Source organism: Bos grunniens, chromosome 18, assembly GCF_055505025.1.
Source record: "Bos grunniens cultivar Pamir isolate PY7600 chromosome 18, Bosgru_T2T1.0, whole genome shotgun sequence".
NCBI classification, from domain to species: domain Eukaryota; kingdom Metazoa; phylum Chordata; class Mammalia; order Artiodactyla; family Bovidae; genus Bos; species Bos grunniens.
In genome coordinates this window covers 5,966,566-5,980,713 of record NC_141182.1, presented here as the reverse complement: position 1 = coordinate 5,980,713, position 14,148 = coordinate 5,966,566, and the positions used below count along the sequence as shown (strand labels likewise).

Sequence of the window (14,148 nt, the reverse complement as noted above, 5' to 3'; positions counted from 1 at the left end):
CCCCTGGAGAAGGGAAAGGCTACCCACTGCAGTATTCTTGCCTGGAGAATCCCATGGACAGAGAAGCCTGGCAGGCTACAGTCCATGTGGTCACAAAAGAGTTGGACACAACTGAGCAACTAGGCCACCACCACCAAGGACAATTGTAAGCAAGGATAAATGTCACGCTGGGAGCATCACAGACACCCTGTGAGCTGCAGTTACCAGTCACAGTGATGGTGACGACGTCAGAAGTCTGTCCATGGCAGGTGAGGCCCTGATGTCCGCCTAACTCCCCCTTCCTTCTCAGCCCTGGCTTCCTTGACACACAGGGACGACTTCCGCTTCTGCGCCCTGGCCCTGACCTTGCCTCTGGATCCACACTGTCCTCTCTGGGGACGGCTCTCTTGCCATCATCTTTGCCGCTGCGACAGGGAGCAGAAGCCTTGGTGTCCCCAGGACCTCAGAGGGGCACTCAGATGAGATTAGCCAGCAGCCTCTTTCGTTGTCACTGGCTGTGTCCTGTGTGGTTGGCAGGGGTGTCATTGAGGCCTCACGGCCTGAGGATTTAATAGAGACACCAGGGCTCCCGGTCGCCAACGCCTGCCACAGTTTGCACCTATGGACTCGCAGGACCTAATTCCCCTCCGTGCCCTGACGATTTCCACTGCCCCTCTGTCAGCACCGTGTCAGCCAGCCCACCCCGCGCTGGCAGACAAATCCGTCCAGAAGCCCTTCCTTCCCAGGGAAGCAGGGTGAGCCAGGCTCCCGTCCTGAAACAATACCACAGGCTGGTGGACGTGGTTTCTACCTGTTCTCCGGGACCTCATCTTTCAGGTCCTTTCAAATCCTAGAGTCTCCCTGCCAGAAAACGGAGCCAGAGTGGGGTTGGGAGGCTAATGTGAAGGACAGGGGTGGGTCTCGGAAATTACACCCCTGGTCCTGGAGTCACCCAGACCTCAGCTCCACCACCTTCTCAGTGACTCTATACCTTCAACCTTTACTACACTCATCTGTAAAGCGGGCTTGCCCAACACACTGCCCTCCCGAAGGCCGTTCTGATGTAACTCTGTAAAGCTCTTTGCAGAGTATGGCGTCCCAGCAGCACTTGACTGGTGTCAGCGCTCACTGTTTCGGCAGATCAGCCATTCTGGTCATCCTTTACCATTTTCAATGATGCTGATGTGTCTTGCAGATGGATCTGCTAAAGCCCCACAGAGAGGCAGACTGGGGTCCTGAAAGAACAGCCGTGGGGTCAAATCTCCTGACAAAGGTATTTAACGGGAGCTCTCGGGTCCCCCTGCCACCATCTGTAAAATGGAGGAATTTTGCACAGAAGGAAGTGACATGCCAAAAAACAATTTCTCTTCCGATTATATATAGCAACGTAATGTATAACAACACATTGCATTTGTTAAGGTCCTACTATGTGCCGCACATGATTAGACACCTAGGTACTACCAACAGACATGGTGCAACCTCCACGGCAGGCCAAGCCCCAGTGGATTCTGAAACTGCACTGTGTGCCGGCCGTCTTTTATTAATTGTTCTAATCCACCGGCCTTCTCAAGTGGGCCCTATTATTATTTCCATTTTACCAATGAGCAAGTTGGGAGGATCATGAGCGCTTGACAATCCCAGTTAAGGGAGAAAAAAAGACCAGGGCAGAGAGAAATAGCGAAGTCAAGGAATCCACTGAGAAGTAGGTATCGCTGTGTATTTCACACCAGTGCACACTCGGCTGGGCTGAAATGCACACATCTGCAGGAATATATGCACATATTTATGCAAACTCCCTGACATCAGGGGCCAGGGCTGTTTTTACCAAACAAGGTCTGTTTATGCCTCAGGAGAAGCCTTTCTTCCACATCTGTCCAGAGAACCGACTGTCTCTGGATTGATGTATGTGATCACGTGGATCGGTGACCCTCACCTTTGTGGCATCCTGAGACGTGGGTCACCATGGCTAACATGCAGGTGAGGGTGGCTTCCCTTACATCTTCCTGTTTCAGAAAGCACCGGCCCTCTGCTTCAATGCTGAATGGTGGGATGGCCCGAGATCTGTACTTCCTCATTCACACGGGCTGCCTGTACGATACTGCGATTGCTGAGCCCTCCCCCGCCCCAGTGCCCGCCGCCCAGCCACCCGGCCGCAGAATGCAAACGTCTGGGGCATCATTAAGGCACTTCTATACAACGCCGACCAAGGGCTGACCCTGCGACCATTTCCACCATTAGATTTGAATGACCTCGGCAGCAGGGCTGAGAGGCCGGAGTATTAATTCACAGAGAACCACAAGCCCAATTTAAGATTTAATTTGAGATAACGAAGAGCTCCTGAAAGTGTATTCAAACTTCTCAGCGTGCAAGAAAAGGCCTTTCCCTGTTTCCCACGTTGAATGTGAATCCAATCTTTCCTTAACAGAATTTATTCACCAATTTACAAGCAACGTGCAAGCCTCCTTTTCTCTTTTTCCAGTTCCTCTGCTTAGTCAAACCCCCTTGTGATGTGTCTTTATGGGACTTTTTTTTTCCCCTTCTTTCCTAATTTACAAGTGGCTGCCCTTGAGGGATTACTTTTCAATTTTACTGCATCCTTGAAGAGAAAACAGCCTTCGTTAGGTATCTCCCCCAACACTCTGGTTCCCCTGGATCCCAACTTAAATATGCTAAGTGTCTGTTCAACAGGGACGCTGTCCTATAAAAAGCTTTAGCCCTGCAGTGTGACTCTGGAAGGCAAAGCCATGGAAGGATGCAAAGCACTCTGCCGCAGATAGCAAATCTGTGCTTCTGGGTTCTGGCATGTGCCTAGACTCTGAAGTCTTCATTTCTTAAATATTTAAAGTTCTAGGGACTTCGCTGGTGGGTCGAGAGGCTAAGAATCTCCTTTCAAATGCAGGGGACGCGGGTTTGATTCCTGGTCGGGGAAGGATGATCCCATATGCCACAGGGCAACTAAGCCTGCATGTTACAATTACTGAGCCTGTGTGCCGGGACACAGAACCCACACGCTGCGGCAAATATCCTGGGTGCCAAAGACCAGACCCAGCCAGATAAAATTAATAATGTTTTAATTAGAAAAAGTATTTAAAATTCTAGCTGGGGATGGGAATGATATGTGTTGGACTCAGAAGCCTGAGTCTTAGCTGGTGTTTAGTGAGCCATGGAATTCCACTTTCCCCCAGGCCTCGGTTCCTTGTCTGTGAAATACGAAACACACCTTGGCGCTTCCCAAAGGCAACTTTAAACCCTACAAACGAAATAATGCACGGGTGCAGGAATACCGCTAGTCACCTGACCTTGGCCCTGGGACAGTGCTGGAAAATGAATAACTGAGCCTTGTAAACATTCTGGTTGCTGTTAAGATGAGACCAGGGGCAAAGGCAAGCATCACAGCGTTTCACAATCCTGCCACTGGTTTGCTTTATTTGCCTTGGGATTTTCAAAAGGAGACACCACGGGTGGGCAGGGGCAGGGAGGGGGCGTGGGAGGCGGGACGCGGCTGGTGAGGCTGGTTTCCAGCTCAGCCTCCCCCGTGACGAGCCGTGTGACCCAAGTCAGTCTGCACTTCTGGGCCTCAGTTTCCTTCTTTTATTCTTCTGCTCATTAGGTACAGAGGAAGCTCACCATGAGGGAAGGGCGGGTAGAGGTTAAACCACAGCTCCTGACTCATAAAAGATGCATACGGCCAAACAGGCCAAGAGGAATGACCCAGAAAGCTGTAGGGCATGGTGGGGGGAGCTGAACAGTGCCCTTCCAGATTCACGCTCATTACAAAGCTCAGAATGTGACTTTATTTGGAAACAGAGTCTTTGCGGGTGGAGTTAAGATAAAGATCAAGATGACTTTATACTGGCTAAAGGTGACTCCTAGCTCCAATGACTGGTGGTGCCCTTTTAAGAGATGGAAAAGGACATATAGGGTCAGAGAGATGAAGGTCAGGCAAGGAAGTGGCCACGACTGAAGCGATGTGAAGCCTAGGAATGCCAGCGACCACCAGGAGCTGAGAGAGAGGCCTGGAACAGATTCTGAGTCTCAGGGAAGAAAAAAAACAAGACAGACCCTGCCAGTACTTTGATTTGGGGTTTCTGGCCTCCTAAACGGTGAGACAGCAATTCCTGTCTAAGCCACCTAGCTTGTGATGGTAGCAGGAGGAAACTCACATAAGGGATATGCTTTGTACTTAACCAAGAGGCCCCTTCCTGAGCAAAGGCCCAGGGTTTTTATTTTCACTGGAGTTCTCGGCATATTTTAGGGTTAGGAAGGCGGTGTGCAGTCATCCTGCCCTATTGACCCCAAGAACTGCCTAGGTTTTCTTGGCAGTCGACTATCAACTTTACTAATAGGAATGGGGCCTGGAATCTTCTGGGTAGAATTTCTCAATGGCTTGAGTTTTTTTAAAGGATGGTGAAGTGATCGAGGAGTACCACGATGTCCCCAGACAATACCCTTGGGTCTTCTGAGATTCCATCGTTGTCTCCTGCACACAGATGGGCTACTCCCACTGGTCAAGGGCGGGCAGAGGAGAACATGTCCAGAGCTTCGGGTTGCGGGTGGGCAAGGGCGATCCCGCACTGCACACTTGGATTTCTGACATTAAAATGATAGGTGATCATCACTGTTCTTGTTCAGTGTCGGCACATAGGCTTAAGCGGCTTCCCCGATGCTTGCTGCCAGCAGGGACGGGTTCTCTGCATCCAGAGAGCCCGCTAGGGTGCCAGGTCTGCTGCAGGTACTCAGAATGGTCACAGCAACGATGCAGGCTACAGGACAAGATAAACCACAAGAAAAAGGCCTGACTTGCATTATTTTGTTTCTGCCTCATTGACACCTTTTGTTGTTGTTGTTCAGCTGCTAAGTTGTGTTCAGCTCTTTGTTACCTCATGGACTGCAGCACGCCAGGCTTCCCTGTCCTCCACTATCTTCCAGAGTTTGCTCAAGTTCATGTCCACTGAGTCAGGGATGCCATGCAGCCATCTTATCCTCTGTTCGCACCCTTCTCCTCCTGCCTTCAATCTTTCCCAGCATCAGGGTCTTTTCTAGTGATTTGGGTCTTCACATCAGATGGCCAAAGTATTGGAGCTTCAGCATCAGTCCTTCCAATGAATATTCAGGGTTGATTTCCTTTAGGGTTGACTGGTTTGACCTCTGACACCTTACTACCCCCACTGGAAAGCTAGCAGTAATGGCAGAGATAACACTGAAATCCAGGTCTGCCTGGTTCCAGGGCTTTCTACCATACGCCAAGGCTCGGATGAACAAGGGCTGCAGCACAGCTCATGACAAGCCTGACTCACAGGGGAGGGTTTCGTGCTGGGGGCTGCGATGGTGAGGGAGGGGAGGAGCCGGGATATGCCCAGGCTGGAAGGGAGGCCTGTGACCTCCAGGTGTCCAGGCCTCCAGGTGCACCGAATGCAGAGGAGCACGTCCTTCCTTGGGCAAGGCCACAGCCTTCCCGGGACGGTCCATGAGATGCTGAGTCCAGGCAGGCGGGGGCATGAAGGCCTGTCCACACTGGCCCGAGCGGTGGTGCTGACACACCGATGGGCCCTTTTGGCTCCATAGGCCCCTGCAAGGTCGGCTGGGACCCTCTGCTGGCTGCATCTCAGCTCAGCCTCTCTGCCAGCTTCATCTTACCTACAGGTGTTGACCCTAAGAAAACTCCCACACGGGAAATCTCCCCTCTGAGTCGGCTCCCCGGAACACCCAGTGAGATGGTCTCTCATTTCTAAGGAAGACTGTCAATGATGAGAGGGGTGGCTGGGGCCTGAGGTGTTCCTGGGGGTTGCAGGAGGAAGCCGGGAGAAGACGGAGCCGGTCTGAGCAGGGCCCGCGTGCCTGCACTCTGGCGCCGCCGCCCTGACGCCCACGGGGTGCGGGACTTAACGGGGCTGCGTTTGAGCTTCTTTGTTGACATAATTAGCACTGGCTCCGAGCACGAGGTTTCATGGCCAACTTGGCGTGGGCTTGGGAGTTTTGATTGGCAAATTTGAAGCAAAGTTCAGCCAAGTTCTGTATCTATTTTGCACTGGGCCGAACGCACATCTAAAGAAGCCAACTCTTCCGATAGGTTTTCAGTTTTATGGTCGTTGGGAGCTGAAGATATTAGCTCTTTAAGTGGACAAATGCTTCTGGCAGGCCAGGCCGCGCTCGGAGGAGGAGAAATGCCTGTGGGTTCCTCTGAAAATTAATGTAATAAGATGCATTAATCAGAATTCTATCAAGTCTCCACACTTGGCCTGGGCTTAAGAGGCAATACTTTGAAATTGCAGTTTGGCTAAGCTTCCCTATTCTTTGCAAATCAGAATTGAAAAAGAAGGAAGAAAGAAATGAAACAGAGCTAATATTTAAGAAAAACCGGCAATGGGAAAAAGGTATAAACAGCCCCTTTAGCTCCACTAGGGGCCGCAGAGGACTCTGAACGATTTGACCTTTGCCATTTCCCCAGAGTTACTCCACGCTGGCATCAGAGAGGTTGGGTCAGACCCCCAAGTTGCTCAGAACTGGTTTGGACCAGTGTCTTGGGTCCAGGCTGTTTGCTAGCCAGTTTCTGGCTGACAATAACCTATTGCAGGACTTGCAGTGGCATCTTGGCTGTTTCTTATCCTCAAATGTTTGTAACCAGGGAATGAAAAATTTTGGAAGTTAAAACAGATTGACGCAGACGGGCACATTGGCACTGGGTGACTTTTGCCTCAAATGTTACCTTCTTGGGAACCCAAAGAACAGCGAGCTGCAGACTCAGAGCCAATACCAATTTCTCCCCAGCAACTCGATGGTTTTAGGTGACACTTTACAATTTAAAGTGACATACCAGTGCCCCGAACATTTGTACTACATTTTGGCTGTGCTTTTAACGGGACATAGCTACATCTGTATTTACTATTATAATTCAGTACCCAAGAGATGAATATTTTTAAAGACAAAGGGCCAGGCTTTTGTAGAAACATTTTTTTCCCTTTTATAAAAAAAAAAAAAAAAAAGTGGCTCCTTTTTGTCTGGTAGACTTTAGTAATTGGCAGGATTTTGAGTAAGCTCTTTTAAGAGCCCTCCATTTCTATTTTCACATTAAACACACTTGCAGTATCCATTAAAAGCACAAATACTGAAGCACACACCAGGACTGCCAATGAACTTACACGTGGAGGCCGTGGGATATCAGGAGAGACAACGTGAGCCTTGGTATAGCTTGATTTCTTAGGGATCTCGGAGTCGGAAAAGAGGGTGCCTCTTTCTTCTGCTTCTTGGACCCGGCCAGTGTCCCCTGTTTTACATCAACTCTATATCCAAGGTTTTTATCAGAAGGGGTCAAGTTCAGGATTTCACTACAGCAACAAATGCTGGCTTCTGCTTTTACCTCGGGGAGTATTTCCACTAAAGCCTGGGGGACTCTACTTGGGAGAGGCAGAACAGATGCGTGGATGTTTCTGCCCGGTTCCAGCTGAGACCCCGAGCTGTATGGGTCAAGGATGATGGAGTAACATCCCAGGAACGACGCACGAGGTCACCCAGGGGACCTAGGAACATCTGGGAAAGAGCGGGGCCAGGGTGTGGGCTGGGGCGGGGGCCTCCGGACCCTGAAGGGACCTTCAAAGTCATTCTCAAGGTGACGCGCGGGCCCTGACCGAGCCAGACATGCATGCGGACTTGTAGGCGGCCACGCAGCAGACGAGGGTCATTTAACACAGGCAGTCAGGGCGGCCGGCAACTGCCCTTGGCCTCGGACTGACAGTTGCACATGGAGCTCTTTAGCTCCTTTTCCAGATTTCTTTAAAAAAAAAAAAAACAGGAAGGACAGGGAGGATGCAAGCCCGGGGGAAAAGACGGGGCCAGAACTCAGCGGAAGTCTTCTCTCAGCGCCTCTCCCGCCCCCAGAGATGGGTGTTTCGGATGGAAGCTGATGCACTAGACAAGGAAGGGGTCCTGATTTGAGATCTCAGACCATCTCTATGGGTTGGGGTCCTTCAGGGGCACAGAGGCACACTCCAAGTGGTCATCTGAGGAGCGCTTGATAAAAGTGCTCTTGGCAAAGGCAGGTGTCAGATCACAGGAACCGGTGAGATTTCGAGCAGCGTCCTGGGTTTAGTAACAGTAGGAAGAGCGCCCTAGCCCTGCCAGCTGAAACTGGAGGCAGGAGGCCCCCACACGCCCTGCAGGGAGTGAGCCTGGGGACCGAACAGCCGCGCCTTGCTTTGTCTGCATTCCTACTGGTGCACAGCATCTCGAGATCTGGCCTGAGGATGAGGTCAGCACAGGCCGCTGAGGTCAGCCTCCCGGGACACTGGGGCAGGGCTGGGGGAACTGAAAGGGATGAAGACAATCAGGGCAGAAACCACACGCTGGAGGGCCGCTGGGGGCCTCAAGGGCCTAACTGCCAGGGCAAACGAGAGGTCAAGTCCAAGCTCATTGTCCACATTCCCCAACTTCAACCAGGGGACCTTGGCTGTGATGCCTTATATACTAACCAGCTACATTAGGTGTTATATCAAAGCAGAAAAATTTCCCCCGAAATATCTGATTTGGAAACCCTAACCTAGATGTCTTCTCTGGTTTCCTCCAGGTTTGTGGTGTGTGATTCCATAGAACACAGCACAGCCCATGGAACACCTCCGGACCACGCGTGTTAGCAAAGAGCACAGGTGCTTTTTACTCCAAACCAAGGCTGCCACCCCTTCTGCTTGGTGCATACTGTGAGAGTCCAACATTCTGGAGTAGAGGCTTAATTAAAAATTTTTTTTTTTCTTTTTCCAAGAAAAGTCACCACATCTTGCCATTTTATGTTACGGCAGGACACAGGAGATCTGAAGTACAGGGGGACAATACATACCAATTTTTCGAACATAGCTCCTTCAAGTTCAAGTGGAAAATGATTGAAGATTTTTTAGGAAAAGAGAGAGATTTCCACAGGAGGATTAAAAAAAGGAAAAAGAGAGATAGGGGAGATCCAACTCCAGAAAGGAGAGAAATGATTGCCTGAAAGACACGCGAAGGAAAGGCATGTCGTTGCTGAAGCTCTCCAGGAGAAATGGCGAGGTGCCTTCGGGGTGACTGGCCCTGGCTGCCGGGGAGGGTCCAGCCGAGTTCTTGATTTCTCTGATGGCACTTTGCTGGGCACAGACAGCTGAAGCCTGCGTACAAGGGCTGTGTTCTTCAGGGCAGATCTTCAACCCAGAAGACAAAAGAAAACCTTTGTGGGGTGTGGTGGGATGGGGGGTGTCTAAAGCCAGGGAGATGTGACAAGATGCAGGCTGGAGGGGGCAGGGCCACCTCCGGGAGGGGAGGGGGGAGCCGCTACCTCTCCTAATCGAGATTAATGGCTCGCTCAGGCGAGCGGCTGCAAACCTGCCAAATGTGCTGACCGCCTGAAATTAGCAAAGGTGGTGACTAAGGAAGGAAGGAAAAATGTACAATGCGCCGGGCCTGAGTGAGCCTCACTCACTCCGCTCTGACATATGACAAATGGAATTAACGGCGACACAGAGAGCGCAACAAGTCTCAGAGAGCACCCGCCAAGGGGATGTGATTGATCTCCGAGGAGGCTTCTGCAGTTGTTGATGAGACCTTGGGAGCACGACAGACGCCCGCGTTTGCACAAGTACCCCCCCCCCGCCCCAATCCCACTCACACACACGCAGTACAGCCGGGCACGCATGGCTACGTGGGCTCAGTCATGTCTCTTTTAACCGGGACAAAGTGAGTGTCCCCAGAAATGAGAACGGATCATCCTGGACTCCGGCGAAACTCGCCTGGAGCATCACACTCCATTCCGGTCACCACCTTATAAAAATGTTATTAATCAAACACCTGAGTGGGATGAGGAAATGCACAGAGGCTGATTCTCAGACTTAAAAGTCTAAGCGCCCTTAAAAGGGCTGCATTTGTACAGCTTAGGGGGGAAGAAAATAGAAGGGGAAAGAACAGGAGAAAAAAATTCCATGGAAAGTATTTAGGACCTGAAATACTTGTGGAGAAGATCAATCTATGACGGCAAAATAGCAAAAGTCAGAGGCGATATTAAAGGTAAATGTGAGTAATTGAATATTTTATTCAAAAAACCGATTATAGAGAACAAAAGATATATACACAAATTGTAACCAAACCCAAACAAAAACACAAATCAATGGCAAAAAACTCACCAACATCTCGGTGCTTTCCTGTGACATGATGGAAATAATAGACTAGCATCAATGTACCCTCTGTGGTAGATTCCCTAATTGTGTTTCTCTCTGAAATTCATAGTAATACTCTTACATTTGATTTTTTTCCCCTCCATTTCTAAAGGCAAATTCAATGGTGAGTCAAAATCTTTAAAAAAAATAGATGCCTTTAAGAAAAACCATACGGAATGATGGTATTTTCTCCTATCTTATGATTGAGATAAACTACACAGGAAGGTTTTGTTTCATTCTGAGACCTGTTAGCTAGCACTGACTCTGATTAGTGCCTTTGGATAAGAATTTTTTTTTTTTCTTTTCCTTTTTAACATATTTTTTTTAAGAAGTTGAGATTACAAGAAAACATAAGATTATAAGAAAACATAAAACCTGTCATTCTGAATCCATGTCAACGGGAGGGTCTCGTAACCAGAAGCACCAAGAGATGGGGCTGAACAGTGACGTCCCCCCTCCACAGTGAGGTATTAACCAGACAGCCCTCCCCGGGAGACGGGCAGCCGTGCTTCCAAGTCAGGACATCCTGCTCCATCTACGTTGCCAAGCACTGACGCCACTGCATGCTGGGCCCTGCGCTGGCTGGTGGCCTGGGGTTCAAAGAGGATGAGACCAGTCCCTTTCACAAGGACCTGACTGTCTACCAGTGGAAATGATGGCTTTGATGCTGTTGTAACAACTACTATTTGTTCAGTCATTACTGCATAAATTCTTTATAGGCTTCTTTAAATCACTATGCTTTAAAAGGCCTATGCATTCTGCAAAACAAGGTAAGTCATTATCCTAACAAGTCAAAGGAGACCACATAAAAGCTTATGTCACCTGACTGATTCTTTTCAGACTGATGTTTGTGTCCTCCCCAAATTCATATACTGAAGTCCTAACCCCACAATGTGATGGTATTCAGAGGTGGGGCCTCAGGGGAGTGATTGGGTTTAGAGGAGGTCATAAAGGTGGAGCCCTCACAGTGGGATTAGCATCCTTCTGGAAGAGACAGAGAAACCAGAGCTCTCTCTCACCATCACACAATGACACAGAGAGAAGGCAGCCGTCTGCAAGCCACAGAGAGAGCCCTTGCCAGCAAGTGAATCTGCCTGCATGCTGGGCTTGGATTCCAGCCTCCAAAACTGTGGGAAGTTCGTGGCTGTTGTTGAAGCCACCAGTCTATGGTGCTTTGTTACAGAAGCCTGAGCTAAGCCACCAAGAGGACACTTAGGAAGCAGAGTCAAGATTCAAACCCAGTTGGCTTGACTCTACCGCATCATAAAAGTTTAGAGGATACAGACATAAAGAAAGGAGAGGAGGAGGGGAGGAAGGGAGGGAGGAAGCAAGGGAAAGAAGGAAGGAAGGAAAGAAGGGAAGAAAAAGTAGCAGATTCAGGGAACCTACACAACAGCGGCTTCTAAATGGCATTCTAGTTACATGAATGCACCAGGAAATATAACCCCCCAAAGTGGGAATTCTGACCCAAGGAGAATCACAGAGAAGATGGACGGCCATGAATTGATCAGCAATGGCAGAGTTCTTGAAAAACACGTATCTTGGGAACTTCCCTTGGTCCTGTGGTTGGGAGTCCACCTGCCAATGCAGGGAACGTGGGTTTGATCCCTGGTCCGTGAGGATCCTACAACCTTGGGGCAACTAAGTAAGTGTGCCACAACCGTTGAGCCTGTGCTCCTAGAGCCCATGTGCCACAACTGTGGAAGCCTCTGCACCCAGAGACTGTGCTCCTCAACAAGAGAAGCCACTGCAGCGAGAAGCCCATGCCCCACAGCTTGAGAAAGCCAGGCGCAGCAGTGAAGACTCAGCGCAGACAAAAATAAATCAATTAACATAAAAACATTTTAAAAGATAAATACTTTGCATGAATGTACATGTGCATATGTGTGCACGTAGGTATGTTCCAACTCACGGCGTCACAGAACACGAATTTTCCCAAATTAGTGGGAATCTGTGGATTACGAAAGTGCCTTCAAACTTTTTATTAACCGACTGTTCCCACGCAATCCTCTGTAGTTCAGAAGGTGTGAGAAGCCAAATCTTCACAGCAGCACACCGCTTGCTTTTTCCTGTCTACACAAACCTCTGAAATACGCTACACGTTACTGAAAACCACGGGGCCCCTCCACATATCCCCGGTTCACCAAATAAGCTCCGGGCATCAGAAGGTCTGCCTGGGGTCTGTCCACGTGTGTGGGTGCAAAGTCCAGGCAGCCCGCGTCATGTCTCTTCTGGCTTTATGACAAAATGACGGAGCACTTGTCTTTTTGGATCTTGGGCTGTCATTTGTCTTTTTCTATGGAGTTTTGTTTTTTCTCTTTTTTTCTTCCTTCCTGCATAAGATGATTTATCTCCGAAAAGAAAGTCTTAATCTAGTTATTCCTTCAGAGGAGAGCAAATCTAGTCTACATCCGTCTCCACCTTCCTCCACGCTTGATATTACGGCCTGCTTCAGTCAGGATTAGGCAGGCTGAACAATTAGAACCGAACGTGCTGTTGAGCAGGCAAGAGTCACTCGGGAGGAACCGCTGAAGGTAAAGGTCCCCACTGACGCAGAACGTGGCAGCCACGGCGAAGGTGGACTACGAATGCGTTTTGCCAACACGTGTGCCTCCAGGAGCCCCGGGTGATACAGCAGTTCCCCTGATACGCTGCGGGGGTGTCTTCTATGCCGACAAGTCGATGCCTCGTTATGAACTGCCAGCGGTTGCCAGTCTCAGACAGGGAAAACATCTGTGTGCACACCAATGCGCTAGCTAGCTCTATGCGGCGAGGGCGTGATGGGGCAGACCCTTCTGTGTCTCAGTGAAGTGAAAGTCGCTCAGTGGTGTCCGACTCTTTGCGACCCCATGGACTGTATAGTGGCCAGAGTACTGGAGTGGGTAGCCTTTCCCTCCTCCAGGGGATCTTCCTAGCACAGGGATGGAACCCAGGTCTCCCACACTGCAGGTGATTCTTTACCAGCTGAGCCGCCAGGGAAGCCCTCTGTGTGTCAGGTGGGCTGCTATTTAACAGATCGAGGTGGACACTGCAAATGGGATGGGGATAAAGGTGCTTTCTCACAGGAGCTTCTTGCCTTTCAGCATGGTTTTGAAAACTCGAGTTGGTGGGAACCTGAAGCTCTGAATGGAAGTATCAGACGACTACCTAATAAAGCTGTGTGAGAGTCGCCCTTCCTAACACTCAACTTGTTGCTTAAAGGTTCTGGAAATCTCCATAAAGGCAGAGGGATTACCTGGTAGCAAAGGAAACCCTTTCCCTCTAGAACAGTGGTCCCCAACCTCCAGGATCTAATGCTTGATGACCTGAGGTGGAGCTGATACAATAACAGAAATAAACTGCACACTAAGTGCAGCACACTTGAATCATCCTGAAGTCACTCCCCACCCCCAGTCCATGGAAACTGTCTTCCACGAAACCGGTCCCAGTGTCAGAAAGGTCGGGGACCGCTGCTCTGGAAGGCCCGCGTTTTACTGCTTCTCTGGTGCTATGACGTTCGCTGGATGAACAGGATACCACGGGAGCTGGAGGGGGAACGTGCCTTGAGGGGGCTGAGTGTGGGCTGCTGACCCCGGGGAGTGGGCAAGCTGACGTCCACGTGTGACAGAGCTACTGCACGTGGCGGACGCCCCTCGGGACGACCACCCGGGAGTTCACGGGGACTCCCTGTGGGGCACCTGGATGCACAGCCTCCATCACGCCTTCCTTCCTCCAAGAACGTGGCTTCACAGCTGCGGCGCAAAGGAAGCCGAGGCAGCCTGTTAGCTGACCCTCGTGTTCGCTCTCTAGAAGGCACCTGGAAGCAGCGGGAGAGAGAGCCCTTTGGTACTGGATCAAATGCCTGGGGTTCCTGCAACACTGATGGGAGGATGCAGAGAAAGCAAGGCGCCCAAGTGCAAATGGAAGGAAGGTAGGAGCAGTGAGCAGGGCGCCAGGGAAGTCAGGATGGGGGGGCTTTAGCCACCAATCTGAAAATCAATACTGCACTTCACCTCCTTCA

General features: G+C 50.2%; 1 protein-coding gene across 8 annotated transcripts in view; it reads right to left on the bottom strand.

Annotated features, from left to right (window-relative positions):
* The window catches only part of WWOX (WW domain containing oxidoreductase), a 907,382-nt gene that overhangs the window by 330,852 nt on the left and 562,382 nt on the right, over positions 1 to 14,148 (bottom strand). Inside the window, exon 9 of one of the 8 annotated variants that reach the window (XM_086350008.1) lies at positions 9,994 to 13,944. The exons of the other annotated variants lie outside the window; for them this stretch is intronic. Within the exon in view, the coding sequence (XP_086206134.1) occupies positions 13,636 to 13,944 (309 nt within the window). The 3' untranslated portion in view covers positions 9,994 to 13,635. Of the gene's footprint in view, positions 1 to 9,993; positions 13,945 to 14,148 lie in introns of those variants that run through there. 8 annotated transcript variants of the gene reach the window in all.